At 47.6% G+C, this 26,510-nt stretch overlaps 2 protein-coding genes across 4 annotated transcripts; one reads left to right on the forward strand and one right to left on the reverse strand.

The window, feature by feature from the left end:
* The first annotated feature begins 2,612 nt into the window (after positions 1–2,612).
* LOC116954649 (uncharacterized) lies at positions 2,613–12,546 on the forward strand. Of its 2 annotated transcripts, XM_076074551.1 has the most exons (5): positions 2,613–4,617; positions 5,362–5,443; positions 5,675–5,896; positions 7,050–9,377; positions 11,010–12,546. In XM_076074551.1, the coding sequence occupies exons 2-5, from the start codon at positions 5,388–5,390 to the stop codon at positions 11,263–11,265; spliced, it is 2,862 nt and encodes a 953-aa protein (XP_075930666.1). In that variant the 5' UTR covers positions 2,613–4,617; positions 5,362–5,387; the 3' UTR covers positions 11,266–12,546. The 2 variants fall into 2 exon arrangements, with proteins under 2 accessions (XP_075930666.1, XP_032831242.2); XM_032975351.2 differs by lacking the exons at positions 2,613–4,617; positions 5,362–5,443; positions 5,675–5,896 and having other exon boundaries at positions 8,439–9,377; positions 11,010–11,156.
* Positions 12,547–12,671: 125 nt separating this feature from the next.
* LOC116954681 (uncharacterized) lies at positions 12,672–22,574 on the reverse strand. Of its 2 annotated transcripts, none has more exons than XM_032975382.2 (7): positions 22,141–22,574; positions 20,811–20,897; positions 18,872–19,121; positions 16,268–16,422; positions 15,081–15,264; positions 14,496–14,606; positions 12,672–12,890 (listed from the first exon to the last, which is right to left on the reverse strand). In XM_032975382.2, exons 1-7 carry the CDS (start codon positions 22,364–22,366, stop codon positions 12,677–12,679), a joined length of 1,227 nt encoding a protein of 408 aa, XP_032831273.2. In that variant the 5' UTR covers positions 22,367–22,574; the 3' UTR covers positions 12,672–12,676. The 2 variants fall into 2 exon arrangements, with proteins under 2 accessions (XP_032831273.2, XP_075930677.1); XM_076074562.1 differs by lacking the exon at positions 22,141–22,574 and adding an exon at positions 21,646–22,124.
* Positions 22,575–26,510: the final 3,936 nt, after the last annotated feature.

Consider the following 26,510-nt stretch of genomic DNA (forward strand, 5'->3'; position numbering starts at 1 on the left):
TCATGGGCCTCCCCTAGGTCGACTCAGCCTCAAATTAGTACCGAGTGCGGTGTGTAATAATCGCCAGTGGGGAGACAAAGGCGGCCGGGCGTGGTGTTGATCACCCACCCCCTCGTGTGCCGTTCCGGACTTTACAGATGCTCCTAACAGTACTTGCCCCAAATAATGTTAAGGCTATACGGGGGATCTTTGTATGTGTGGGTGGGTTGTTGTGGCTGGGTGGGTGGGTATGTGTGGGTGTGTGTGTGTGGGAGCGTACACGACATTCGCTATTTTCACTCACAGAAAACCTCACACCCGCTGGTGAAAAGAGAAATCCAGAATCCGAAAGATAAACATCCGTTCTCTCCCTCTCACACACAAACACGCACCCACACATACCCACCCACCCACAACAACCCACCCACACATACAAAGATGCTCCGTATAGCCTTTTAACAGACTGTTGGAAAAAGTTATGTCAGCACTTTCGTTCGCTCCTCGCTGTTAGCGAGCACCTATGAAGGCCGGGCACGGCACTGTCTCCTCCCCAGTGCTGAAGTTTTGCACACAACACCAAGTACACACTTCACCAGGTACACACTACAACACTACACCAGGCGCACACTACACCAGGCGCACACTACACCAGGTACTCATTCGGCTGAGTCCATCTCCCACGTGCGCCGCACGCCCGCACATACAAACACATCACAAACGCTCCCACACACGACCGGCCAGATCACTGTGTAACACGAGTTTTGTTCCTGGGTAGTAATTGTTATTTTCTAATTGCTTATGCCTCAAAAGTATAGAAAATGGCTATTATTCCCCACAAACTTTGCTTTTGTGACCAAGTCTTTACGTGAAGGAAAGACACAAATACACACCACGTTTTCTCATTGAACATAGGCAAATTTCAAAATATCACTGTCCTAGTCACAAAAGCAAAGTTTGTGTGTAATAATAGCCATTTTCTGTGCTTTTGAGGCATAAGCAATTAGAAAATAACACTTACTACCCGGGAACAAGAACATTTAGTGTTACACAGTGAATTATCAGCCATGATCTATTAACTGTTGAACGAAGCCCTCCCCAAGCTGTCGCCTGCCACAATCCTTCCCACTCCCGCACACGAGAACATTCCATTGCTCCTTCACTCCTTCATTAGTCTCGACCACATGCTAGCGACGTGTCCTGCCCAAGCGAACGATCACTTTCCTTAACACGCATCACGAGATCTCTAATCCACGCGTTCCTCTTTGCGTCTCTCAGTGTCATTCCCAGCATAAATCGCTCCAATCGTCTTCGCACACTTTTCAGCCTTTGTTATTTTTTTTGTCTTTGTCAGTGAAACTGTTTGCGATCCGTTAGCAATCACAAACAACTCGACACATTCGTCAACAACACTGTGGCCTTAAACGGAATATATAACAGGCGACGTTTCAGGCGACTGTTCTTTTCATACAACAAATGCAGTAGCAGAAATATATGCACTGATTGAAAACTTTCTTCTTTCAACAAGTTGGTCGTGTGGTGCTTTTCAATATCCAATTGTGAAAAAAAAAATTCGCTCGAACCTCGGCCATCTCATTAGATCCAGATCCGCCTTGAATAATTTCCATAGATATGAATCACGACGGTGTTCTCCAAATACAAATATTGTATTTGATTAAGAGTTCTCAATAGACATGACGGGTGTTGTGCTCATACACGAATACTACACCAGGTCCTCACACATCCCAGCAGTCAATGAGCCCAGACCATATTGCACTTTTGGTACACCCAGGGTGGCATAACGTTAGTGGTTCCACTTTCTTTATGTGGCCAATGACAGTGAGTCACGTGATAACCATTGCAAATGAGTGTGTTATCTAATATTGTACTCTTATTAGCCATATAAATGCGTCGGTGCTACGAAACCTTCGCGGCTTTTAGTGGTACTAATGTTTTCTCTGACCCATAGACTAGTAAGGTACCAACTTAAGGATGAGTCAACCTAGGGGAGGACGAGTTCAGGATAAGACACCGCTCGCTGTCAGTTGTTGCCTTGAATTAAAATCAGGTAACCTGGTTCGTAGCGCCGCGCGTTCACCACTGCGACATCGCTACTCTTCATACACGCGTAAACAAAGACAAAAATCCCCCGTTTAGCCTCAACATACTGTTGGGGCAAGTGCAGTTAGCGAGCACCTATGAAGGCGGACACGGTACGCGAGGGGGTGGGTGGCCAGCACCACGCCCGACCGCCTTTGTCTCCCCACTAGCGGTGTTTTTACACATTTGAGGCTGAGTCGAACTTGGGGAGGCCCAGGACTGGTTCAGATAATCTTCACTGGTGGTGTTGGCCGTGAGCGGGAATCGAACTCCGATCGCCGAGTTCGTAGCGCAGCGCGAACCACAGAGCCACCGCTCCCCACACTCTCACACAAAGATACAAAGATCCCCCGTATAGCCTGAACAGACTGTAGGGGCAAGTGCTGTTAGCGAGCACCTATGAAGGCCGGAACGGTACACGAGGGGGTGGGTGGCCAGCACCACGCCCGACCGCCTTTGTCTCCCCAGTGGCAATGTTTACACACCGCACCAGGTACTCATTTGAGGCTGAGTCGACCTAGGGGAGGCCCGGGACCGGTTCAGATAATCGTCACTGGTGTTGGCCGTGAGCGGGAATCGAACCCGGGTAGCCAGGTTCATAGCGCAGCGCGCTAACCGCTACACTATCGCTCCCCACACTCTCACACACAGCCACACACACACACACACCGCTCCCTCCCCGACACACACACACACACATCGTCACTCACGCATGCCTACACACACACTCTCTCACGCGAGCACCACACGACTGCGTCTCGTCGATGGAATGGCATTTTTCGTAAGTCTTGCTGCAACTTCATCCAACATTCCGCACTTTGGTTTTCCCCAACTCATAAACTTGGGGCTGGGGGAGGGAGTGGAATATGATAACCGCGCGTGTGATGTTGACGATCCGTGCGCCGGTTCGGAACGTAATGTGCTCGTGCCTGACCGTCGGCTCGCGTGAGATTTGTGAATGTTGCCGACCCGGCTTGTGTCACCCTGCGTTTGTTTGGTATTTCCTCCAATCGGTGTCAACACGTAATGGCAAGCAGACTCGGAGATTTCATATGCCGAGTTAAAACGCTGTTCGTCGGGTGACGTTTGTGAAATGTACTGGTTTTCATCTGACCCCGTCGTGCAAAGTGCAGTCTTCAACTCTTGTCTACACAGCATCTCTCTGGCCCCTCGAATTGCGTGCTATGAAGAAAATACATTGCCCGAAATGTCGCATATTATAGATGTTTCCTTTTAAGGCCACAGTGTTTTGACGAATGCGTCGAGTTTTTGAAAAGTTATTTTATAAGCACTTGAACAGTGAGCATAGTCTTTTAATCCCTATGAAGTACACGTCGGGGTGGAGTGGTGGCGCTGTGATCAGCGCATTGCGCTATTTACCCAGTGCCTTCAGTTCGATTCCCCGGGCACGGTTAACATTGACTTCTGAACCAGTCTTGAGACTCCCAATTGACAAACCCGCACCGACCATCGTGGTGAAGTATGGTCACGCGATTCCACATGATTGACGTGTAGTGCACCTCTGTCTGTGAGTGAGTTGTCATGGGGCCGCGGTGTTTATATCCTTGCACGGTGACCAGTTACGGACTTCTCCCGCCCTCTCGATGTTAATATTTTGCATCAGCTCCACACACAATCGTTCGCATAGGCTTAGGTAAACAAACAAACAAAAACCCTGAAAAGCTAAAGTTTTTTATCGCATATATTTTTCGAGCCCAAATTTCAAACATTTTGGATGTATGATTTGTATAGGTATCAGCATTGCCTCGTGTAAAATGTCCGCCTTTTAAGCCCTTCTAGAACATTATGATAAGTTACATCACTCAGTAATGATCGTCTCTAGCTATACGTATAGGGCACCTGCCACACGTCCAAACACAACGATAATTGCCAAACGCGTCCGTTCTTGTGTATCAATACCGTGCAGATCGTGGGGTCTATTTGACCATACTTCACACTGGTCATTCCGGGTTGGTAAAATATTTTTTGTCTTGCCCACCCCCCAACATTGGAAATTGACAAACCTCACCAACCTCATGATTCGTGGCGGAGAGCGGTCGGGCATGCAGTGGTTCGTGCATTGCGATACAATTGGATGCGATTTGTAACAAATAATCTGACGTTGTCGATGGCCTCCCCTAGGTTGGGTCAGTCTTAAATGATAAGCTGGTGCGTTGCATAAACATGTGTAATTGGGGAGACAAAGGCAGTATTGCACTTGTAACTACAATACAGGCTATCGGTCTGCACAAGAGATCCTTGTGTTTGTGTGGGAGTTCTACCTGCAGCAGGTAGGAGGAGGGAGACAGCGAGTGGTGGGGGCACGCTGGCTGTGGGCACAGCTCTTACTGCTGCTGCAGCTGCTGCTGCTCCTGCTGCAGCTGTTGCCCTCCGCGCTCGCCTTCTCACGTGGAGCTGACCCCGCTGCCTGCCTGGACGGGAGACCGCGCCACGTCGGGGCACGGACCCAGCCTCCCGGCACCGCGGCCGCTCGAATCGTCCTGGGCAAGGCGCGGTTCCGGCCCGGGGAACACGTGCCGGGTGGGCAGACGAGACGCGTCACTGGGAACACACACGGGACGGTAACACCACGTGGGGCTACGTGTGCAGACACACACCTGGAGCCACGTGGTCATACACGTCCGAAGTCACGTGAGCATACACACCTCGACTCAAGTTGTCATTCACAAACTGGCGACACACACTCAGAGAAAGACACCTCGAGAGACACGTAGGGCTACACACCACGGAGAGATGGAAACAACCTCCTTGCTTGCACCACTAAGTGCTGGTGACGTTAACACGGCGCCTTTGTCAGGCTAGGTGCACTTCGAGCCCACATGAAGTATGAAAAGCTCACTGCCATGATGCCACGGGACACGGTTAGGTGTAATGGGGTAACCGATTGAAAGGACTGGCAGATGTACCATCTGCACTCCTCACTGTACCAAATTCCTGGATTGTGTGCACAGAAACACACATGGTGACAGACGCGACGTGGTTGCACACACACACACACCTTGGGAGAATAACCTTAAGACACAAATGGTGGAACTCCGGGGCACACGTGTTCAATGACACATCCGGAGAGGTACGCATGGAAACACACACACACGTAGGGAGACACACGCGGCGAGACCGTTGGTGACATAGGCACCTGGTGAGACATAGCTAAGCACACCGGCTGAGACACACCTGGAGAAAGACAGTGCCTCAAGACGACGACCCTAAAGACCGCCTGCTACATCGTGGCTGAAGTGCCCTTGTCGCCGCTGCCCCACTCAGTGATCATCAGGAGCTCGCGGGACTTCATGGGGTTCTTGCTGCAGGCGAGGAGCGTCCCCACGCCCCGTGTGTCTGGAGACAGGTCAGTTGCCCGGTGACCTTTAGCTGCTTGGCATGGAAATGTACTCTAACACCAGCCCTATCCTTAACCCTTATAGCACACTAGCCAACCAGACACTAACACCAGCACTATCGTTAACCCTATCCCCTTAGCACACTAGCCAGCCAGACACTAACACCAGCCCTGTCGCTGACCCCACCCACCCCTGGTGCTCTTTCCCCCCCCGTCTCTCGTGCTGTTCGCTTTTCCCAGCGTCCCGGGAGACGTGCGCCTGGTGGGGACGTTCACGCACCGCCCAGGGGGGACGCACCTCCTGCGCTGCCCCGCGTGGGGGCAGCCCCCGGGAGACGCGGGGCAGCCGCAGCTGCCGCAGGGCGGGGCGAGCGTCACGCACACGGACAAGTCGCTCAAGCGGAATCTGTCGTTTGTGTGGCGAGCGCCCGTGGACGGCGCACACGGAGACGTGAGGTTCATGTGAGCCAGGGATGAGACGGGGATGGACCGTGGACCGCAGTAATCGGTGGCGTCAAATCCACGTGGACAAACGCGATGATATTCGGCGTTGTTTAAATACGTAATGAATGACCCCCTATCGTCTGCTGTGTCGATATTCTTTGGAGGAACATCGCCATCCATTGTGGTACTGTTGTAAGAAAAAAAAACTCAACTTTGGCGTCTCTATGCACTGTGCAATCAAGGCGTGCCGAGGCCGTGCTGAACCGAACCTTGCCCGATTCTCGAGGTGCCACATGTGTTTTTTTTCCACCGCAGGAGCCGAACATTGCCACCGACGCCACACGGAATGAAATATCCGACACGGTGGCGTTGTGTCATCACAATGTACTGACCGATGTTACATTCAATGAATGCGTCATTAACCCTGTGCATGGCCCTGCTTGGCCCGGAGACGGTTTCAGATGTATTGTGAGGCCAGTGTATCATGGTTTGGTTCTGACTCGGCACGATAAATAGCCGGTGGAAAACCACTCGTGCTGCGAAGACACCGTGCTGCCTCGGCCTCGGATGTGCCAGTTGCAAAGGGGTTACTTTCCGATTTAAAGCTTTCGTGACTGCTGGGATTCATATTCTTGATTCTTTCGGTAAAGTCACGTAGAAGGGAAATAATAAAATAATACAAATATAAAACAATACAATTCTAACGACGTTTCGATTGCAACACAAGCAATCATCATCAGGTATGAAAATCACAGCAATAAAAGGGGTTACTGTTAAAACTGCCCCACTATCAGCAGATGAACGGAACAGGGATACGAAAATTTAAGGAGAAGAGTTGTCGGAGCTTGGAATCGGCTGAATCTCATGTTCCCATGGTTTAACCTGCTGAATCCAAATCCATGCTATTGCCGATCAGGTGCACGGTTAAGGGCGGGGTGCATTGGGCTGTCATTTGTCGATAATGTTGTTAAACTCTGGAAGCAAAGATTGCACATGGGCACCAGAATCATGCCGCATTTGCCACATGTTTTTAAATTTAAAACCGAGTTTACACTGACATAGGACTTATTCAGAGTTTCTTGACATAGTGATTCACCTTCATCATTAGCAACATCATCACCGTGTCTTGTACTCTCGGCTCAGTCTGGTTCCCCGCACGTCTGTCTGGCAGGGCCTCTATTGTGCAGTCCTACTTCGTGTTTTGGTCCGACGTGGAGTCGCCCATCCTGCGCGCTCACCACGACCCCAGCGGCGACGACAGCGTCCGAAACGAGATCGACCTCGCTGCTGGTGGTGGCGGAGGTGACGGGAAAGGTGATGGTGAAGCCGATGATGGTGATGATTATACTCTGTTAAGAGGAACCACCAACGCTTCGTCACTACCCGTCCACCAAGACCTCCAAGCCTCTTCGCCTCCCACCCAACGATGGGGAGACGAGGCGAAGACCACAGCTACAGTGACAATGACTACGATGATGGTGACGACACTGATGATGACTTCTCCGTCAACCTCTGCGGAAGTCCGTGAAGACTCGCCCCGCACAGTCATTGAACTCGTCACCCACAAGCTGGGCGAGGCAACTCAGACTGCAGACATCGCGGAGCAGGGAGCTGCAGGAGGTGGTCGAGTTGAAGGTGGACATCTCCAGGAGGTGCCCACCTTGGCGTGGAGTGATGATGAGTTCACGAGTGGTGAAACTCCAGGAGGTTTGACCACGGGTGGAACGTGGCCAGTGGAAAAGTCTACCGTGTGGATATCGACACGGCCAGCGTCATCCCTATCATCAGCAGCAGAAATTGAAGCAGCAACAGTAGCTGCATCATTATCAGAAGTAACAATAACAGCACCAGCAGCAGCGACAACATCATCATTAACATCATCAGCAGAAGTAGCGGAAGTATCATCACCATCATCTTCTTCTCTATCAGCAACATCAACGATGTCTTGGTCCACTTTGCCAGCAAGTTCAGCATTGACAGAGTTAATATTGCCAAAAGAAGGCATGCCACAGATAGGAGCTCACAATAAAGCTGATGTGACATCAGTAACAGGACCACATGGACAGAGAGTGACAATTGCAAATACCCTAACAGCCAGCGTGATGAATAACAATAGCTGGTCGACTACTGGATCAGCAGTAACACAAGTCACAGAAAACACTAATGATCATGAACTAGCCGCTAGTGGTGGTCATGGTGATGATTTGGGTGGTGGTGGTGGTGGCAGTGCTAGCGATGATGATGATGATGATGCTTTGAGTGAAGCGCATCGAGACTCTAGGGACGGTGGAAGAGGGGATGGAGCTCCGGAGAATGAGGACGATGGCATCGGAAGAGGGGACAAGGCGGATGTTTCCATCCCCCTCTATGTTGATGTCTACGACCATCGTGGCGACATTGACAGCGGTGGTCGCAGCAATGTATATGGAGACGCCAAAGTGGTGGGCCGTGGTGAAGATGGTAGTGATGGTGACATTGATGTTGGTGCTGATGGAGACACTCTGCCCCATCCTCAAGGCAATGATAAGGCGGCATGGGGCGATGACTCTCCTAATAACCCTAATGACATCAACACCACAGAATTAAGGGATGGAGAGGCAGATGGAGCTGCTGGAGCTGCTGGAGCTGCTATAGCTACGGGAAGTGGTAATGGAGCTGCTGCAGGTGATGGTGGAGCTACTGTAGACAGTGATGAAGCTGCTGGAGCTGCAGATGGTGGTGGAGCTGCTGGAGGTGAGGACACTGCTGGAGGTGGTGGTAGAGCTATCGGAGGAGGTGGAGCTATTGGAGGTGGTGGTGGAGCTATTGGAGGTGTTGGTGGAGCTGCTGGAGTTGAGGACACTGCTGGAGGTGGTAGTGGAGCTACTGGAGGTGGTAGTGGAGCTACTGGAGGTGGTAGTGGAGCTAATGGAGGTGGTAGTGGAGCTATTGGAGGTGGTGGTGGAGCTATTGGAGGTGTTGGTGGAGCTGCTGGAGTTGAAGACACTGCTGGAGGTGGTAGTAGAGCTACTGGAGGTGGTAGTGGAGCTACTGGAGGTGGCAGTAGAGCTGCTGGAGGTGACGACACCGCTGGAGGTGGTGGTGGAGCTACTGGAGGTGGTGGTGGAGCTGCTGGTGCTGGTGGTGGTGGAGCTACTGTTGGCAGTGATGAAGCTTCTGGACCTGCAGGTGGAAATAATGGTGGAGCTGCTAGAGATGGTGGTGGAGCTGCTGGAGGTGGCAAAGCTACTGGAGGTGGTGGTGATGGAGCTGCTGATGGAGGTGGTGGAGATGCTGGAGCTGCTGATGGAGGTGGAGCTGCTGGCACTGCTAATGGAGGTGGTGGTAGACTTGCTGGAGGTGATGGTGGAGCTGCTGGAGGAGCTGCTGAAGGTGGTGCTGGAGGTGACAGAGACGCAGGATCAGCCGTGTCTCCCCCGCATGCCCTGGGAGTCTCGGCCGTCTTGTGTCTCCTCCTCACGCCTCTCGCCATCCTCATCCTCAGAAGATGTGTGCACAGGTGCGGATATAGCGGTGGGCCAAGATGGTGGCGATGAGGGTGAAGGTTGTGATGTAGTGGTGATGATGATAGTGATGTGGAGCTGGTGGATGTGGTGGCATTTATGTTCTTTTTTAGTGTGGTTGAGGTAGATTCAGAGCAACAACTACCATTTCACAGTCAGGTGGTGAAGCCAGATAAGTGATGTTGATTATAATTTATTGTAGTGATTATGACGAAGGCTTATTAACTATTGTTCTTAGAAGAGTAACTATTGATGCAAATATTGGTGATAGCGGTGGTGAGGATTAGTTTTTTTTTGCCGAAGTTGTTTGTGTCTGCGTTGCTGTTGATATTGATGAGTGATGGCAGAGATACATTAACTGCATATCCTGTTGGCGGTGGCTATTATTGAGTCGTGCAATGAGTTCATAATTAATCGCGTTTGTCAGAATTTTATATTTATTTGTTTACGTGGAGAAGAAACATTCAGCCTGAAGCTGTTTTTACAAGAACGACCTTGGTGAAAATAAGGAAGTTACAGCAGCGTATACATCAGAACGTGATACCTGGGTGCTAGGTAGGCATCACGTATGGATGCAGCAGTTCATCAACTACGGTCGATTCTTATGCTCACGCATCACACCATGCAAGTGCGAATCAATTATTTACGATATATGCACATTATATGCTAATGCGATATATTTAGGATAATGGTCGGGGGGGGGGGGAGGGGGTAAAAAACTGTCCACAAATGAGACGTAAAACGAGAAACCAAACCAATGAACCAAAACAAAAATGAAATTATTCAACCAAATCGTGACCCCGTTATCCCTAACCGTGTATTGTATTGACTCGCAGAGCGTATGAATCCGTTACACGCTCAACCAGCGCAGTCGAGTAACAGAGCAGCAGTGGAGCGGTGGTACAGTGGTTTGCGAACTGCACTACGAACCCAGCGACACGAGTTCGATCTGCAGCCACGAGTGGCGAGTGACATATGAAGCACTCCTGGGCCCTATCCTCTTCACCAACGAACACGACTAACCAGCTGTGGGAGGCCTTTATCCAGCAGGTGTCTTCTTTATCCGGGCGATGGGCCTTTTTCAGAGCAGGGAGAGGGAATGGTGGAGCGATTCACCTACAGTTCAATAGCGATGGGTGTTGCCCGCGAATAATGTCAGGAGAGTTGACAAGCGAACAAGTTCACATTGTCCATAATAGAGGGGTTTTCTGGTTAGATCGCGTAAATATATAAATGTGTCGTTAAAACCCACCACCACCCGACACAACCAACTAGTAAGGGCTGTCACGTAAACAGAACATGTCAATTCGTCACTAGTACAGCACACCGGTGTGTTGGAGAGCCAAGCCACAACATTCACAATCTGAGTACGACGTTTCGCCAGTAATTACAGCTAGCTTCATGGCATGTTCCGTTTACGTGACAACCCTCACTAGTTGGCTGTGTCGGGTGGTGGCGGGTTTTAACGACACATTTATTTATTTACGCGATCTAACCCCAACAAAGCCTCTATTATGGATGATATTGGTCGCGTGTTAAACAGGTTTACGTTGTGTGGCGGCTGCGGCGGGCTGGTAGATGCGAGCCGTGTGCGTGCGCGCGTGTTGTGCTGGTGCCTTCCCCTTCAGGAGGCGGCGGGTGATGATCGTCACCCTGAGGGTCACGGCCGTGGAGCTGGAGGACAGCCCGCGGGGACCCCGGCGCAAGCGAGGCGGACGAGGAGAGGTCGCGACGGGTCCGCGGGGTGAGCTGGGGGTGAGCAGACACAGCTACAGCCTGGGCCAGTTCCCCGGGGGGCGCGACGGGAGGGAGCCGGGGGAGGGGAGGTGTGTGTGCGACCGCGGCTGTGTCGGGGTCTACCACACCACACAGCGATACGTGTGACCCCTCCCCCCGTGTGTGTGTGAGTGTTGCGGGGGAGCGGCAGTGTGGTGGTTAGCGCTACGCTGCGCTACGAACCCGGCAACACGGAATTCGATTGCCGCTCACGGCCCAACAGCAGTGACGATTATATGTGAACCGGTCCTGAGATTCCCCTAAGTCGACTCGGCCTCAAATTAACACCCGGTGCGGTGTGTAAACATCACCACTGAGAAGACAAAGACGGTCGGGCGTGGTGCTGGCCACCTACCCCATCGTGTACCGTGCCGGCCTTTATAGGTGCTCGCTAACAGCACTTGCCACATCAGTCTATCAGTCTGTTCAGAATATATACGGAGGGTTTTTGTCTTTGGTGTGTGATGGGGTGTTCGTGTCAGCCCTCCCCCCCCGACCCGCCACGATATGGTACAGGAGTGAAAAGTTCGAAAAAGTTCGGATTTAAAAAACCCAGTCCATTTACACACACAGTGGCCATCAATGATAGGGCTATCGTAACGTAAGAATATAATTTATCCACCGCATCGACTAAGTACTTGGTTATGCTAAAAAAAGAAGTTACCATGTCAGGCCCACTGAGCTGTACAGTAGAGCTCTTTTTCACAACAGACATCGCCACAAATGATCGCCCAATGAAGTGGATTATCACATGGAAATTTATAGCAGCCAAAAACTCGAGCAGTCAAATCGCGTGGTGAGCCATTGACCCTGGTGTAAGGAATGAAGGGGGCCCCTTCTGACCAAATTGATCCCCGCCCCTCCTCTGCGTAGCCCAGCGCCTGGGCCACCCTTACGGCTCATTGGCCCCGCAGCAGTTGAACCGCTTGCACTCTCGATATCTACGCCCACTGCAATGCACGAAACCAATATTTACAATTATACATATTCACGATGGCGCTGTTGGTGACAGAAGATGTAGTGGATTATGTTTAACATCTTTATTGTGGGTGATTGTGGATGACGATGATGATAATTTGGTGTATTAATGATGATGACGAAGAATGTATAAAACCATACAATGTTATACATTAATCCGCACACGTAATATTATATTAGCTGTAGAATGCATTACAATTTGTTCATATCCATACGAATTATATGTAGCATAATTCCACGTAATTTTTTCACTGTTATCAATATTGCTTTCTACAGAAGTCGTATATAATATATTAGATTGTAATGAATCTTGATGATGACGGTGATTGTATTGTTAATGTTGATGACAACGATAAAGCTGACAAGTATACTTATGTTACCATTCAGTTGAATACACTGCTGTTGACCTTACGACGACTATGATGTTGCTCATGCTGTTTGTGATTCAAGTGGTCATACGTGCAAATGGCACCGATTGATGATGACAAAATGACCACCATTTATGTGGAACCTAAATGAATAAATCCCCCGTGGGGGTGCATCAGTTGGGTGTGGTGGGATCGCTGGTGCTGATAATGCCGCTCTTCCAGACGATGCTACTCTTCAGCATGGGGTTTGCCAGGAGGGAGACTTCGCAGAGGCCCAGGCTGTCGATCCGCCCAGGCAAGGCCACTATGAGGAAGCGGCCAACCAGCCAGGGTAGGCAATAGAACGCCGCCGACTGTCCAGAAGTCACGAATATGTCCTGGTCACATCTGCGCCGTGAAACATCATCATTGGCTTTCATTAAAATATTACATTGATGAATTAATTAGCAATACTTCATTGATATCAGTTTCATTCATGACATCATAAACAACACAAAACTTCCATTGGTCGTCACTATTGGCAAGGCCGTCGTTTGTCTTGGTCTTATTTATCACCAATTGAATAATCGGCCAGAGTATATCCACTGCTGGATGAATGCCTCCCCACAATCAGCTCCACTACTGTGCGAGCGGATTTCATCTCTGCAGGCGGTTGTCTCCTTAGGCGAGTCCTCTCCATTGACTGCCGCTCCACTGCGCGGCCAGGCTGTCCATGAGGCGACCACTCTCTACTTAGTTGTACTCTGCATTGCATGGATCCGACAGTGAAAAATGAGATATGCCAACACCCTAATAGAATTCCCTTCTGATTGAGAGTCGTGCTCCCTGACCACAGGGACACGTGTTCACCAATCTACCTCCCGATAAAGACAAGTACTTTTGGTATTTGCGCCATTCCTTTAGCAAGGCCCTCATGACGGTGACCGAATACCAATAAAGTCACCTGGCGATGACGTGGGCCCAGCGGCCGCGCGTTCGCCGCTTGTTGACGAGGTTCGTGGTTTGAAAACGGCAGGCCGTCCTCGTTATTACTGCGGGTGTAATAACCATAACGACACAAATGCGCCGTCTGCTTCACAGTGGGCCTTAAATGTCCCCTGACGTCATTCGAAACACTTTTCCCATTGTCTGCTGGCGTCAAGATCCAAATTTGCCAATTTTTTTTTAAATGGCCTGCTAAGTACTAAATTGGAATGACACAAAAGCAACCGCCTCTGTGAAACACGACGTCCTCCATCGCGATAGCCTTGCGTTACAAGAATACAAAAAAAATGCCAAATACGGTCAACAATCACGATGAGGTGGTGAGACGCTGCACGCACCGGACGCTTGCTAAAGACGTCCCGCATAACTCGGAGAGCGCTCACTCAAATTCAGGCAGACGTATTGTGCATGCGTTCTCCTGTGTCACGCATGACGTAGACTGCACTTGATTAATTTTTGAAGGAAAGTAAACATGGTAAATGTGGCAGATATGTCGAGTGGCGCGATGAGTGGAGTTTCAGAAATCTTCGCGTGGAGCACGTCTTTGGGTTGTTGGGTGTTTTTTTTTTAACTGTGCCCCTCGTGGGGATGAAGAGGGAGATATACAGTTGTGAGCAATTCTGTGACGTGATCTTCCAGGGCTGTTCTCTGCCTAGAGGTTGCTGAACTGCTGCTGCTGCTCGCTGTAGAAGTTCCAAATCGAAATCCCGTCCGTCACCTCAGGACACGACACCCTTGCAGTGGAGTTCGTTTCACACGTAGGCTTTCACGACCTACATTGATCATGAGTTTATTTGGGCTCAGGTCGTCATATAGCTACAATTTTAATGTTTTTCACCATAACCCTCCACCACCCAACAGAGCCAAACGAATTAAGTGGTCACGTGGGCAAATTATATGCCAATTGATTTGGTTTCACAGCGACCCGGAATGTCGAAAAGCAAGCAGATTTGAGGGGTTAATAAGAAAAAACAGACTCCACACCGCCTCGTCACGTGGGACACTCACAAACTGTTGTCCTCCCGAGTCGTCGAGTTCCCGACGCGGATCTCGGCTCCGAACAGACGGAGGCCTTGGACGTCCTCACGACCGGCGATGGTGACGCTCTTCACTCTGTAGCTGCGGGAGAGAAGACGGCGCGAGGAGGCGTGGGGCTCACACGAGAGCGCCCGTTGGGCGAACGGGGACAGGGCACAGAGAGGCGTTGCGGAATCGGCACAGGAGGGGAAGAGGAGGCACGAGGACGGACAGTAGGGGAAGACGAGCGCAGCCGCCCGTGTGGCTGTATGCGCAACCGTGATTGAGGCGTTCACCTAATTTGGCTCATTCCAGCTGTGAGTTTTAAACATTTGATGTGATTGACATGCGGTGAATGCACTTCTCAGGCGCATGTTTAAGGTATGCTGCTATATTGTTGATAAAGATGCCCATTAAGGTGACTTAAGGAGTCGGTGTGACATGTTCCAGGGTTTTCCGTGACACAGCAGAGCTCTGCGAATCTTTGAAAATGACGCGCACTTTATATTTATGTCCCACTGATGGCACAAATGGAGTGTGTAACAGGGCAACACGTGACGAGTCAGGATGCCCTACAGCAGCAGCATGTCGAGGCGCCACCATGGCTCCCAGTCCATGTCCGTGATGCTGCATCCGAGTCCCGAGGTCATGCAGAGCGTGGGGGCCGAGGCAATTTCCGCACGGCTGTCCAGGGCCTTCCAGGGCCCTGCACCAGGCTCCACTTCGCTCGACTGTGACGCCACTCCGTACATCAGCACCTCTGCGTTCAGTAAAGACAAGGCAGCCACCACAGCCAGCGCTGGACATCTCTTCGAAGAATATTCACATATTAATATTCACTTATTAATATGCACATATTAATATTCACATATTAATATTCACATATTAATATGGGCGCCACAGTGGCGAGGTGTTAACTGCCTTGCCTGGTGTGCAGGAGGTCGTGAGTTAGATCCCCACCCTGACGTCTGCTATATATTTGGAATTTGCGAGTCTCTCTCTCTCCGTGGTCGTGTGGATTTTTATCCGGGTCCTCCGGTTTTTCCCTCTACATTTGGAAACATGCGTTTAAAGTATTTGGCTGCTTTAAATTTCCACGTAATAAGCCACTTCTTGGAGCTATCGTTTGTGGCCAGGTCGAGTGGTTACAGAAGAGAAGTTTCACCAATTGGGCTGCCATTTGGTGGCTGTAATGGGATGTGGGGTTGAGAGAGTCGAGTGGAGCGGCTCGGTTTTCTGTACCAATGAGATGAAGCCTTTAGAGTGACGCAGATGGGTTTCTGATACAACCAGGAGGGGCTGTGAGCATGATTCTTTAACGTCAGGGCCACTACTTCCACAACCCGCTGAGTTCGTAAGTAAAAGACCGTTGGGGAAATTAAAAAAACGCATTCCTTTACAACTGATTGTTGTGTTTAGTGTGTCATCCTTCCCCCGCACCTCTGATTGGCACGGCTGGCTACGTACGGTGCGAAAGAAGTTCAACACATACATATTATGTGTTGTCGATTTGGGCTGTGAGGTGGCCGGGAGATTCCGCTACAGCAATGGGCTGAATATCACTTCGCTGAGCTCCCCATTTATCTGTGGGGTTTTATTCTCTCTCGTGCCAAACGTCCATTAATACAACTGATCAAATGTCCCAATGCAGTGCCCTCTGTAAAAAAAAAATTGTTAAGGCTTTTCATTATCAATACTGTAATAGCACATGAGGCATTACAATGCTTGCACAAGATTATTATGAAGTCATAGTTAGTACTCACGAGTTCCCACTTTCAGTGGAGTCGCTGATACCATGATTTCACAAATGTAACACGCTGCAAAGCTCCCTAAATTCAATGTCACATATCTGCCATTCATTCCTCCACAGTTGGAGGTGGACATCCAGCTTCCATAAGCCATCCTTATGTCCTGACACCTGCGCACTCAGAGACACGAGCACATTTGCACAAATAGACTGGAGATTTTGAGGTTTCTTATGGATCAGAAGAGCATGTGGATTCTGTGAGATATCTAGGTCTAAGAGGTTCTGAGAGTTCCATAGGTCTGCTGTAACATTCGAAAATATGTAATCATCGTGCCTAACAACGCATCAGTTCACCGATTAAAATGACTTGCCATACACTCGTTGAATCACAAGCGTAAAACTAAATAATTTTCAATTCGTGTATGTTGTAAGTTATCCAATCAATAGATGTAATTAATTTGTATTAGTTATTATAATGACGGAATTGTAAAACTTAACAACGAAGGCTGCAGAATTAGAGTCTAGATGAATACAAAAAATAAAAGGTCATGTAAGAACAAGTTCGCAAAACGAAATTCTTTTTTTTTGGAGAGACACAACTGTAAAACACACGACAATGATTGAAGGTGGTCCAGAATCAAAATGATGATATAAACAGGCAAGCAAGAGCAGGTTTGTGTGCTGTTGGGAAAATAAAATAAAAACTTGATCATGAAAACTAGCATACCAACGTACCTAAAAGAAGAAAGTTTTCAATCATTGCAAATTTGCCAGCGATGACACAAGGATCAGAACCATGGCCACTGACAAAGAAAATAAAACAAACGCTGAAAAGTGCACAGAGAAGAAGCGTAGTGAAACATGCATGCTTGGAATTTCACTCATGGGATCACAATGGTTGAAGAACAAATACAAAATTGGAGGCGTCATGTTGACGAAGACAAGTGAGTTAGCTTGGGCAGGACATATATACTTTGTTGATGGTCGAGACTAATGATAGAATGGCAGCCAAAGGAGGGAACCGACTTCGAGGGCACAAGAGAGGGCAACCACTTCAGAGGCTTTCATTTGGCAGCGGGTAGATCCTGGAGGTGAATGCTAGAGGCTTGCTGTGATATCATTTTTCGCAAAAGCGTACAATATATTTTTATTCATTCGTATGACATTTATCAAGATATCAGTTTCCCAAAACATGATTCTACTTCACATTTTTTTATTGTATTGTTTTGCGCTATGTTTTACTTCCGGTGCAAATGAAGATCACTTACTAGTTATTTTTTTTAAACCAAGCATTGCACCTTTAAATCGTTATTGCGTATAACACGCATTCTGATGGTTACACAAGAGATAGGTAAAAAAATAACAAAAAACGACGACGTTTCGATCGCAGCACAAGCGGAGAGACACAACTGTAAAACACGACCGCTTGTCTTGCGATCGAAACGTCGATGTCGTAGTATGTCTTTAAATAAATAAAAATGTAACTTATCCTGCAGTCACGAAAGCTTTAAGTGAAGATTGAAACCACATTAAACTAAACAAATTGTTCGGTCATTGAGCTACCATGCTGTCAAGTACTCCGAACACACGTTTTGTAAAGCACTCATTTAATGGTTGAAGGGATATTTATTTAGAACTTTCGTAATTAATGATTAATTATTACTCGTATGTTATTTTTCGAGAGCTGAACTTCTGTAAACATCTGATAATGCTGGATGTAATCTCCAGCGAAACGTTGTATAACATTGTTACAAATGTTACTTGCTTTTGAACACTCCGGTTTTGCAAAAAAAAATCAATTGGCATGTTTGCCCACATGACAACTTTATTTGATTGGCCCTGTCGGGTAATAGAGGGTTATAATAAAATTTTATCTTATACCTACACGGCGATTTAACCCAAAATAAACTAATTATGAACCTTGGATAAATTTGAATTTTGCGAATCATGATATTGGTCGTGAAAACCTACGTATACTATTTTTTTTGGACCTTACATTGAACAATGTCATAGTATCAACATATTTTGTACCTCCGATTAGCATGGTTGGCTGCGTCCGTCCGTGCGAAATAAGTTCAACATACAATTGGTTAACCTGACCCCTTCAGTAATTAGTAACCCTGCATGCGCTACAACGATAAAAACCTAAACATCTTGCATCATGACCCGGATGGTGACTCATGAATTATTATCAATCTCTGGGGGTGAGTTGTTACATCGCAGAGAAGGAAAAAAAAGTTTCCTGAAATGTGACCTAGTCGATGTGGATCGATTCATTAATACCCAGTCTGAAGCTCCCGATAGATGTGTCACTGGAAATGAACCTCATGCGACCACTGTGTTCTCGAACACGGTGGTCGCATGAGCTGTGTGAAAGCTTCAAATGGTTACCTCGTCTCATGTCACGACTTGACGCCCACGGGCATAAGCGGAGTCAAGTTTTGGAAAATATTTTTTTTTATACACGTTGAAGTTCAATTGTGCCTTGACCACCTGACTGTTAGATTGTAGTTGTTGTTCTGCATCGACATCAGCCATACGAAAGAAGAAGTTAAATTGTAATTGCGCGAGATATTCGGGACCACGAGTCGCGGTGTAAAAGTCCTCTCGCGCACGGTACTTGGGATTGTTGCTCCCGAGTTGGTCGAGGGTGTCGCCCACGTGGATGGAGACCACGTGACTGAAGGAAAATATGCTGGTCATGTTATACAGGATGGACACCGCGTACACGTCGATCGAGTTGGCCAGATCCACTTGCAGAATGTTCGTCGCCTGCCAGATAATCGGCAAGCACGTGTGCTGGTCCCCGTCCGTGACTACGGCGCTCGTGGTCCGACTCGAGACGTCGTACCCCAGTGCCACGTTGTGATCTGCACGGAGGTTTGGGAGGCATGGAGAAGGCGAGTGTTGAGTTCTCGCTATCGCGCTCGTTGGAGGCGAGGTTCTGCGATGAGGGGTGCAACGATTAATCGATTCATCAATGCCAACTCTTAAGTTTGTGGTACATGCATGGAATTGCGTGTGTTAAAATCCACGTTTTTCAATGGACGTGTCGTATGCAATGTGTTTGTGACCCCTGCGGCCACTAGAAGCTGCTTCTACATTTACCACGATGTAATAAAACAAACATTCCTGGGTCAAGTTTGCAACCTTGGATCGTGAGCGTGGCAGGCGATGGGTTACAGCTCTACTCTTAACCTTCATCTACCGGGCATGGGTGAAGTATGGTTTCAAATCTCCGAAAGAAAGTGTTGTTGCTGTGGTTTTCACACCTGATGATGATTGCTTGTGTTGCAGTCGAAACGTCGTGAGAATTTTATTGCTTTATATTTTTATTATTTTATTGTTTCCCTTCTACGTGACTTTACCGAAAGAACCAAGAATATGAATCCCTGCAGTCACGAAAGCTTTAAATAAAAAAAATCAATGTATTTGTTTGCCGAGGAACACCTCACCGAGTCTCAAGGCTCGTTCTGGAGGGTGCTGCGTTGTGAATATTGACCAATTCCTTTGTGTGTACGTAGTCGAAATCGCAGCCAGTACCCACATGCGGGGGGACAATACTTTAAAGGCTGTACCGATAGGCCAACAACCAACTTGCACCACTGCCTCGCGAATGAGCAGGTTGGTGTCCCGTGCACGCAATGATCCCGTCTTCAACATGAACCCAAAAGCTGTCCCAACTCATCACTACGAAACGTAACAGACTGCTTGCCAATACAATATGAGTTTCAAACAACATAAGGATGCGGTGAAAAAAAAAAACGGTTAAGCATTATTATTTTTACTTTTGAGTGCTCTTTCCAGAATATTTGTGAATTAACACGTCGGCTTTCGCGACCACTATCATCCATAATTGGGTTTTTTTTTGGGTTAGATCGCGTAAAATATATAAATGTGTCGTTAAAACCCGCCGCCACCCGACACAGCCAACTAGTAAGGGTTGTCACGTAAACAGAACATGCCAATTCGTACTGTATTGCACAAGAGCGCAGAATCGTGGTCACCACATCTACGCCTCTATTTAAGGAACGAAACAGGCGGACTTCTCCACAAATCTGGCTGTCGCCTGATGAAGCTAGCTGTAATTACTGGCGAAACGTCGTACTCAGATTGTAAATGTTGTGGCTTGGCTCTCCAACACACCGGTGTGCTGTACTAGTGACGAAATGGCCACGCTCTGTCTACGTGACAACCCTTACTAGTTGGCTGTGTCGGGTGGTGGAGGGTTTTAACGACACATTTATATATTTACGCCATCTAATCCAAAAGAACCTCTATTATATTCGTGCATTGATTGAAACTTGCTGTTTTCTGCGCTGCCATGACATCGCACGTACGAATTTGCCCAGTGACTGTGTATCTATACAACTCATGGACACGCTTGACAATGAACAAGCTCCGTTGAATAGACTGCGCTAGCCAGATTGCTCTCGCTGTGTGTCCCCCCTCAACCTCCTCCTCCTCCTCACTTGTGGCGTTTAATCCCCAGCGCCGCCACGCGCTGCCCGTATGCTGTGAGCGTGGTGGTTGGTGCCCGGAGAGGGCGAGGCGCTTACAGACGGAGTCCTGGGACGAGACGACTTTCCAAGACACCGCAGTCAACGCGCACAGCCAGAGCAGCGTGCCGCCCATTGTGGATGATCCTGCAGAGCACGCAAACATTCCCTGTACCAAAACACAAAGATCCCCCGTGTAGCCTTACCAGACTATTGGGGCAAGCGCTGTTAGCTCGCAGCACCCGTGAAGGCCAGCACCGGTCCACACGAGGGGGTGGCCAGCACATCGCACTCGGCTACAAATTTGAGGCTGAGTCGACCTAGGCAAGGCCCAAGACAAATTCAGATAATGGCCATCGGTGTTGGCTATGAGCAGGAATCAAACTCGATTTAATAGCGCAGTACGCTAACCACTACACTACCCACATTGCCTTATACCAAAGACAAACCACAAAAGCAATAACACAAGCACATACATTAGTAAGTACATACTCTTGCAAGACGCATTATGTAATACGATAAACTTGGACAGGTTTTGAGATCTGAACGCTCATCAGCGGGCCAAAGCCGTCTACGCGGCTGGAAAAGCATGAAATCATGACCTATGAATGTGTCCAGCAAACGGCCATGATCGTGGGCTTTTGGTATTGGCGTGCTCACGTTGGAAATCGTAACGATCTCGACTTAAAGCTTTCGTGACTGCAGGAATTCATATTCGTTTGGGTCTTTCGGCAAAGTCACGTAGGTAGGTTAAAATTAATAAAATAAACAATAAAACTACGACGTTTCGATCACACCACAAGCGATAGTCATCAGGAAATATCTTATAGTGTAGTGGAAACCCTCCCCGTAGAGGCGGTTAAATCTTGATCTACACTTAACTATAAGATCTTACCTGATGACGATCGCTTGTGTTGTGATCGAAACGGCGTAGTTTTTTGTCTATGTTATTTTTATTAATTTGAACATATCTACGTGACTTTACGGAAAGACCCAAAGAATATAATAATCGTAACGATATTGATGGTTGTGTTGGTGTTTCTAAAGACGGAGTTGACCCTGGCTGATGGCAATGCTTAAGGATGCTATTGCTGATAACGAAAAATGGTGTTGCTGTTTCAGCTGCTGCTACTGGTGGCGCGGATGCCAATTATGACGACAATGGTGGTAAAGATGAAAATTCGTGGTGAAATAGCGATGATGACAATGATGAATACTGCTACTTTTGCTGCTGCTGATGACGGTGATGATCAATGCCGCTGTTTTGATAACTGCTGCTGTTTTGATACCAAAAATTGCTGCTGCTGACAAATTCCGCTTTTGATGATAATGAAATGTTGCTGTTGCAACCGCTGCCACCGTTGATGATGATGTTGCTGCCATGACTCACCCGTGCAGCACGCACGAGCGGGAGTTGAGCTATGGCCTCGTGTCCGATGTCCGAGTGGCTTTGCGCCGGTGGTCGCGGTGGAGCCGCGCTTTTTAGGAGCAGAATTGCGGAGGGAACTGGAACCCGGTCCCCTGCGACCCGTGTGGAGTGGCCCTAGGCGGACGGATATAATCATCTGGTCATGTTTCGATCTCCGTGGGTTCACCTGCCCGTTAGCTGACCGCATCAAATAACACGACACGCACTCAGTACGTCACCTGGGACGTGTTTAATAATCGTCAGGCGCGTGCCACGCGTCACGAGTTAATTAGTGTTTGAATAGGGAGGATTAAATTGCTAAATGCGGAAAGACGTTAGTGGTGGGTCGCGATTACTGGAGTTTGGTAAACCCTGTATGACGTAAAACCTTCCATCGACAAATAACATCTCAAAGCACAATTCAAATAAATGGCTTTCAATGCATTAACAACAACAACGAAATAATACTGGATGGGATTTTAGACAAATCCAAACAGGGCAAATTATCGTTGTGTTCTACCCAATTCCAATCGTGCTTCCAGGTGTGTTGCGATCCTTGACTCTGCAGTCAGTAACGGTGGCTCCTTTCCAGACTCGGTTTTTGAATCGAATTTTAGACCCTGAATCTTGACAATTCGTAGAATCCCTGCGACTGGTTGCGTCGACCGGGAATGAAGGGGGGGGGGGGGGGAGAAAGGGGGGGAGCACCTTTTGGATTCCTGGAGTTCAACATTAATGTGTCAGAACGTCAATGCAGCCAGCATTGAGAGCGGCAGAGGCGCCGGCGGGGAAGTCCGGCCACTGTATTTGTTTTAGACGGCACGCTGTGCTTGAACAGACAGCCCCACGAATAACCTCATTCCCCTCGGGCAACCCATTGTGTCTTGCTTACAGAAGGTGTCGGCCCCATTTGCGTGCGCACGTTGCACGCGCTGCTGTATGTATTTACCCGCGTGTATCAGACATCATACGCTTTTTACTGACTTTAGCGGCACATTTACACGGTAGGCAACGTGTCTGATGATAGTGGTGATCGTATGTTTGTAAATGTTTTAGCACAATACAATATGTAAAACAGCTTAGAACTTTGGGATGAGCCTGCCCTAAGAGTGAATCCAATTGACTTCTGGGCTGTAACTCAAAAATGAAAATGTTATATTTTTTGTATAGCTATCGACTACAGGATAACATTCGGCGTTCAGTCCCTTCTCAAAAAAATAATTTACACCAGTAGTCGTCTATGTGGTAAGACCTGAGCTTTTGTTAACACGGAGTGATACTGGATGTGATCGCCAGCGAAACGTCGTAAAAAAATGTCTGCTTTTCAACTCTCCGGTTTGCTGAAAAACCACGTAAATAGACATGTTTGCCCACGTGACAACTTGATTTGGTTGGCTCTGTCGGGTAGTGGAGGGTTATAGTAACACAGCACTGCATTGTATCTACACGATCTATCCTAAAGGAAAATAATTCTGAACTTTGGATAAATTGTAATATTCTGAACAAATATCTTATATCGGTTCCCATAAGTGAGCCACCTGGTGTTGACCATTGGCGAAAACAATGGAGCACGTGATTCAATGAAACGATCCATACCACCGGATAAGGTAACCACCCCCATATTAATATATTTGTTCATACGCTTTTTACCCATGCAGGAAAGCTTAACTGAATCTCATGAATCTTGTGCAGGATGGTCCTGCCAAGTTTTTTTTTTTCCTTTTGGCAATTCAGTAATTTTCGGGTGTTACCTTAGAATGTGGCTAATTTGAAAAATAGATGCTGGTACACAATTGCCTACTCACGGCGATTTTAATGGTTAATTCGCCACAGTATTATTCAGGGCGGACAGTGGGTTCGAACCATGAAAATCTGCAACGCACAACCACTAGGCAATGGTGGCAACAAGAAATACGTAAAAAAGTACCATAATTTCAGACCATACCTTTGAAAAAAGAATCGTACCGTTAAAACATTTTCATATCGTAACAGTATGGTCAAATTTGATACCATAATTTCGTTCGTTATATCGTACCTAAGAAAATCAAGCTCATAAAATAAGGGCTAGATGACAAGTTTATAGTCTATCGTTTTGCTTTATTTTTCCTGTAGAAAGCTCTTTAAAGAAAACAAAAATCTGCTGTAAACATGTTTGATTTTTTTTGCTCGAATTTACACGAAACATTTAAATCCAAAATTGCCTAAATTCGAAATATTACCTTTTTTTAGAACGCTTAAAATTCACACCCGTTATCAATGGTAAGTGCCATTTTGAGACAGGAATCTTGCCTGCCGTTTAATTTTATATAAAACGTACGTGTTAAAATGATTGTAGCCGCCTTTAAAGACAAGAGAGTAGAATGATGATCAGAAAAAAGATGCTGAGCTTCTAAATAATCGATCATCCGAATTAGTACCAACATAGTCCGAAAAGGTCACGAAGGAAAATACCGGACTTAAGAACCAAAAATCCCCTACCGTACTGTAATCCCGTGCCCGTACCGCCTTGAGACTCTTGCCACTGGACCATGTTACCGCCCTTCATGAGTAGCAAATCAAAGGAAGTCCGAACTGGAACTGCAGAGACCCTGACCGAACCGTCGAGCACATGGAGACCCACTGCCAACTTCGCAAATTCAGAGGAGGCATGGCAGCAAGTCACTCGGCTTCGCCTCAAGCCATTGTCGCGTGGCTGTAGAACTTGGGTTATGCTGTTCAGATCTTTAAGCTGCGATTCACCAAGCAACATATTCTAGCATTGACTTTGATCGGAGTTGTATGCGTGTTAATGATTCGCCTTGTATCAGTCATCTCATATATGTATGATATATACTTATGTATGACAATGCCGGCACCGTGCAACATGGCTAGAGAGATTAAATTTGCTCTTACTAAAGTACAGTATAAGGTTTTATATATATTCTTTGGGTCTTTCGGTAATGCCACGAAGATAGATCAAATAATTAAAAATAATAACAATATCACGACGTTTCGATCGTAACACAAGCATTCGTCATCAGGTGAGAAATATCGCGGGAGAGCTGCTGAGAATATATGGTGGGAGCGCTGCTAAGGTAAGGAGTTATAAAGGTTTGGGATGGGTGTAGCCCAAGGGTCAGTGGGAGGGGCTAGAGATGAAATTTACATGTAAATTTACAGGTAAATCTTGACAAACGAAGCTGTGGGGGTGGCCATTGTATTGTGAAATTGTGTCTGTGTTTATATTTCTAGATGGCTTCATGGACAATTCTTTGATGGTAGCCCGAAGGTTTGCAGAGTACATTGGTCTCGGAAAAAAACAATATCGTGTGAACCCACCGCGTTAAAACAGTGATCAGCCACGACAGAGGTGTTGGTTCTGCCGTGTTTCAAATCTGCCTTGTGTTCGCGAACACAGTCCGAAACATGTTGTTTCGTTTCCCCGATGTAACTGCTACCGCAGACACAACTTAGTTTGTAGACACCAGGGTATTGCATGTCAGGAATCACATCCTTCAAACATGGGATCAAATAACGGATGTTTTGTACTGTGTTGAATCGAACCTGGATCTTGTGTTTGTTCAAGATTTTGGAAATCTTCTTAGTAACACCTGCTATGTATGGCAAGGTGATGGTTTTGATTGGGTCCTCAGATGGGGATATAGCTTTGCGGATTGTGCGGTTTGAATATCCACTCATCTTGAGGGCTGGTGTACGTGCTCCAGCTCACTGGCTAGGTGTGGCTGGTAGGAGATGCAACGTGCCCTATGGTGTAATGTTTGATGAGGGAGTTCTTCTGGGCTGGATGGTGGTGGGAATCAGGCTTTAGATAGGAATCCGTGTGGGTGGCTTTCCTGTAGACAGAATGTCCCAACGAGCCATCAGGTCTCTTCTTGATCAAAACATCCAGGAATGGTAGCTTGCCATCATTTGTCTCCTTCAATTGTGAATTTGATGGACGGGTGTATGGAATTGATGTGGTTGAAAAATTGGTCCAGTGCTGTTGAACGTGATTTATCTACGTGGCTTTACCGAAATACCCAAAGAATATGAATGCCTGCAGTTAAGAAAGGTTTAAGTCTAGGTTATACATATATAACAAAATTGAGTCCCTCTGATTTAGGTGGCATTGTTTAACTTTTCATTTAATTTAACCTAGTTATGCACTTTTTGGGTCCAATTTTTCGTGGGATAATTCTAATCTGCCCCCGTTAAGCCTACAATAATGAAACAGTGCTGCAGAGACAAACGAGGGCACTCAATGTTCTATCGCCCATTATCAGGATGGTCAGTGGCATTGGCATACGAGACCACACCTTGCTGATGGGACTGAGCGGAGGTGAAGCCAGTCCAAGCCTTCTACTTTTATATCG

The sequence above is a fragment of the Petromyzon marinus genome, chromosome 3 (genome assembly GCF_048934315.1).
Source record: "Petromyzon marinus isolate PM22_M1 ecotype Great Lakes invasive population chromosome 3, UKy_Petmar_22M1.pri1.0, whole genome shotgun sequence".
In the NCBI taxonomy this organism is placed as follows: Eukaryota; Metazoa; Chordata; class Hyperoartia; order Petromyzontiformes; family Petromyzontidae; genus Petromyzon; species Petromyzon marinus.

Bases quoted from the DNA above. Each gene is read 5' to 3' on its own strand.
- LOC116954649 (XM_076074551.1), top strand. From the start codon at position 5,388: ATGGGGTTCTTGCTGCAGGCGAGGAGCGTCCCCACGCCCCGTGTGTCT. The intron at 5,444-5,674 runs GTCAGTTGCCCG...CGCTTTTCCCAG, and splicing joins CCCCGTGTGTCTGGAGACAG to CGTCCCGGGAGACGTGCGCC. The intron at 5,897-7,049 runs GTGAGCCAGGGA...TCTGTCTGGCAG, and splicing joins CACGGAGACGTGAGGTTCAT to GGCCTCTATTGTGCAGTCCT.
- LOC116954681 (XM_032975382.2), bottom strand. From the start codon at position 22,366: ATGCGGTCAGCTAACGGGCAGGTGAACCCACGGAGATCGAAACATGAC. The intron at 15,265-16,267 runs GTGAGTACTAAC...TACTGAACGCAG, and splicing joins TCCACTGAAAGTGGGAACTC to AGGTGCTGATGTACGGAGTG. The intron at 12,891-14,495 runs GTGAGTGTCCCA...TTCACGGCGCAG, and splicing joins ACTCGGGAGGACAACAGTTT to ATGTGACCAGGACATATTCG.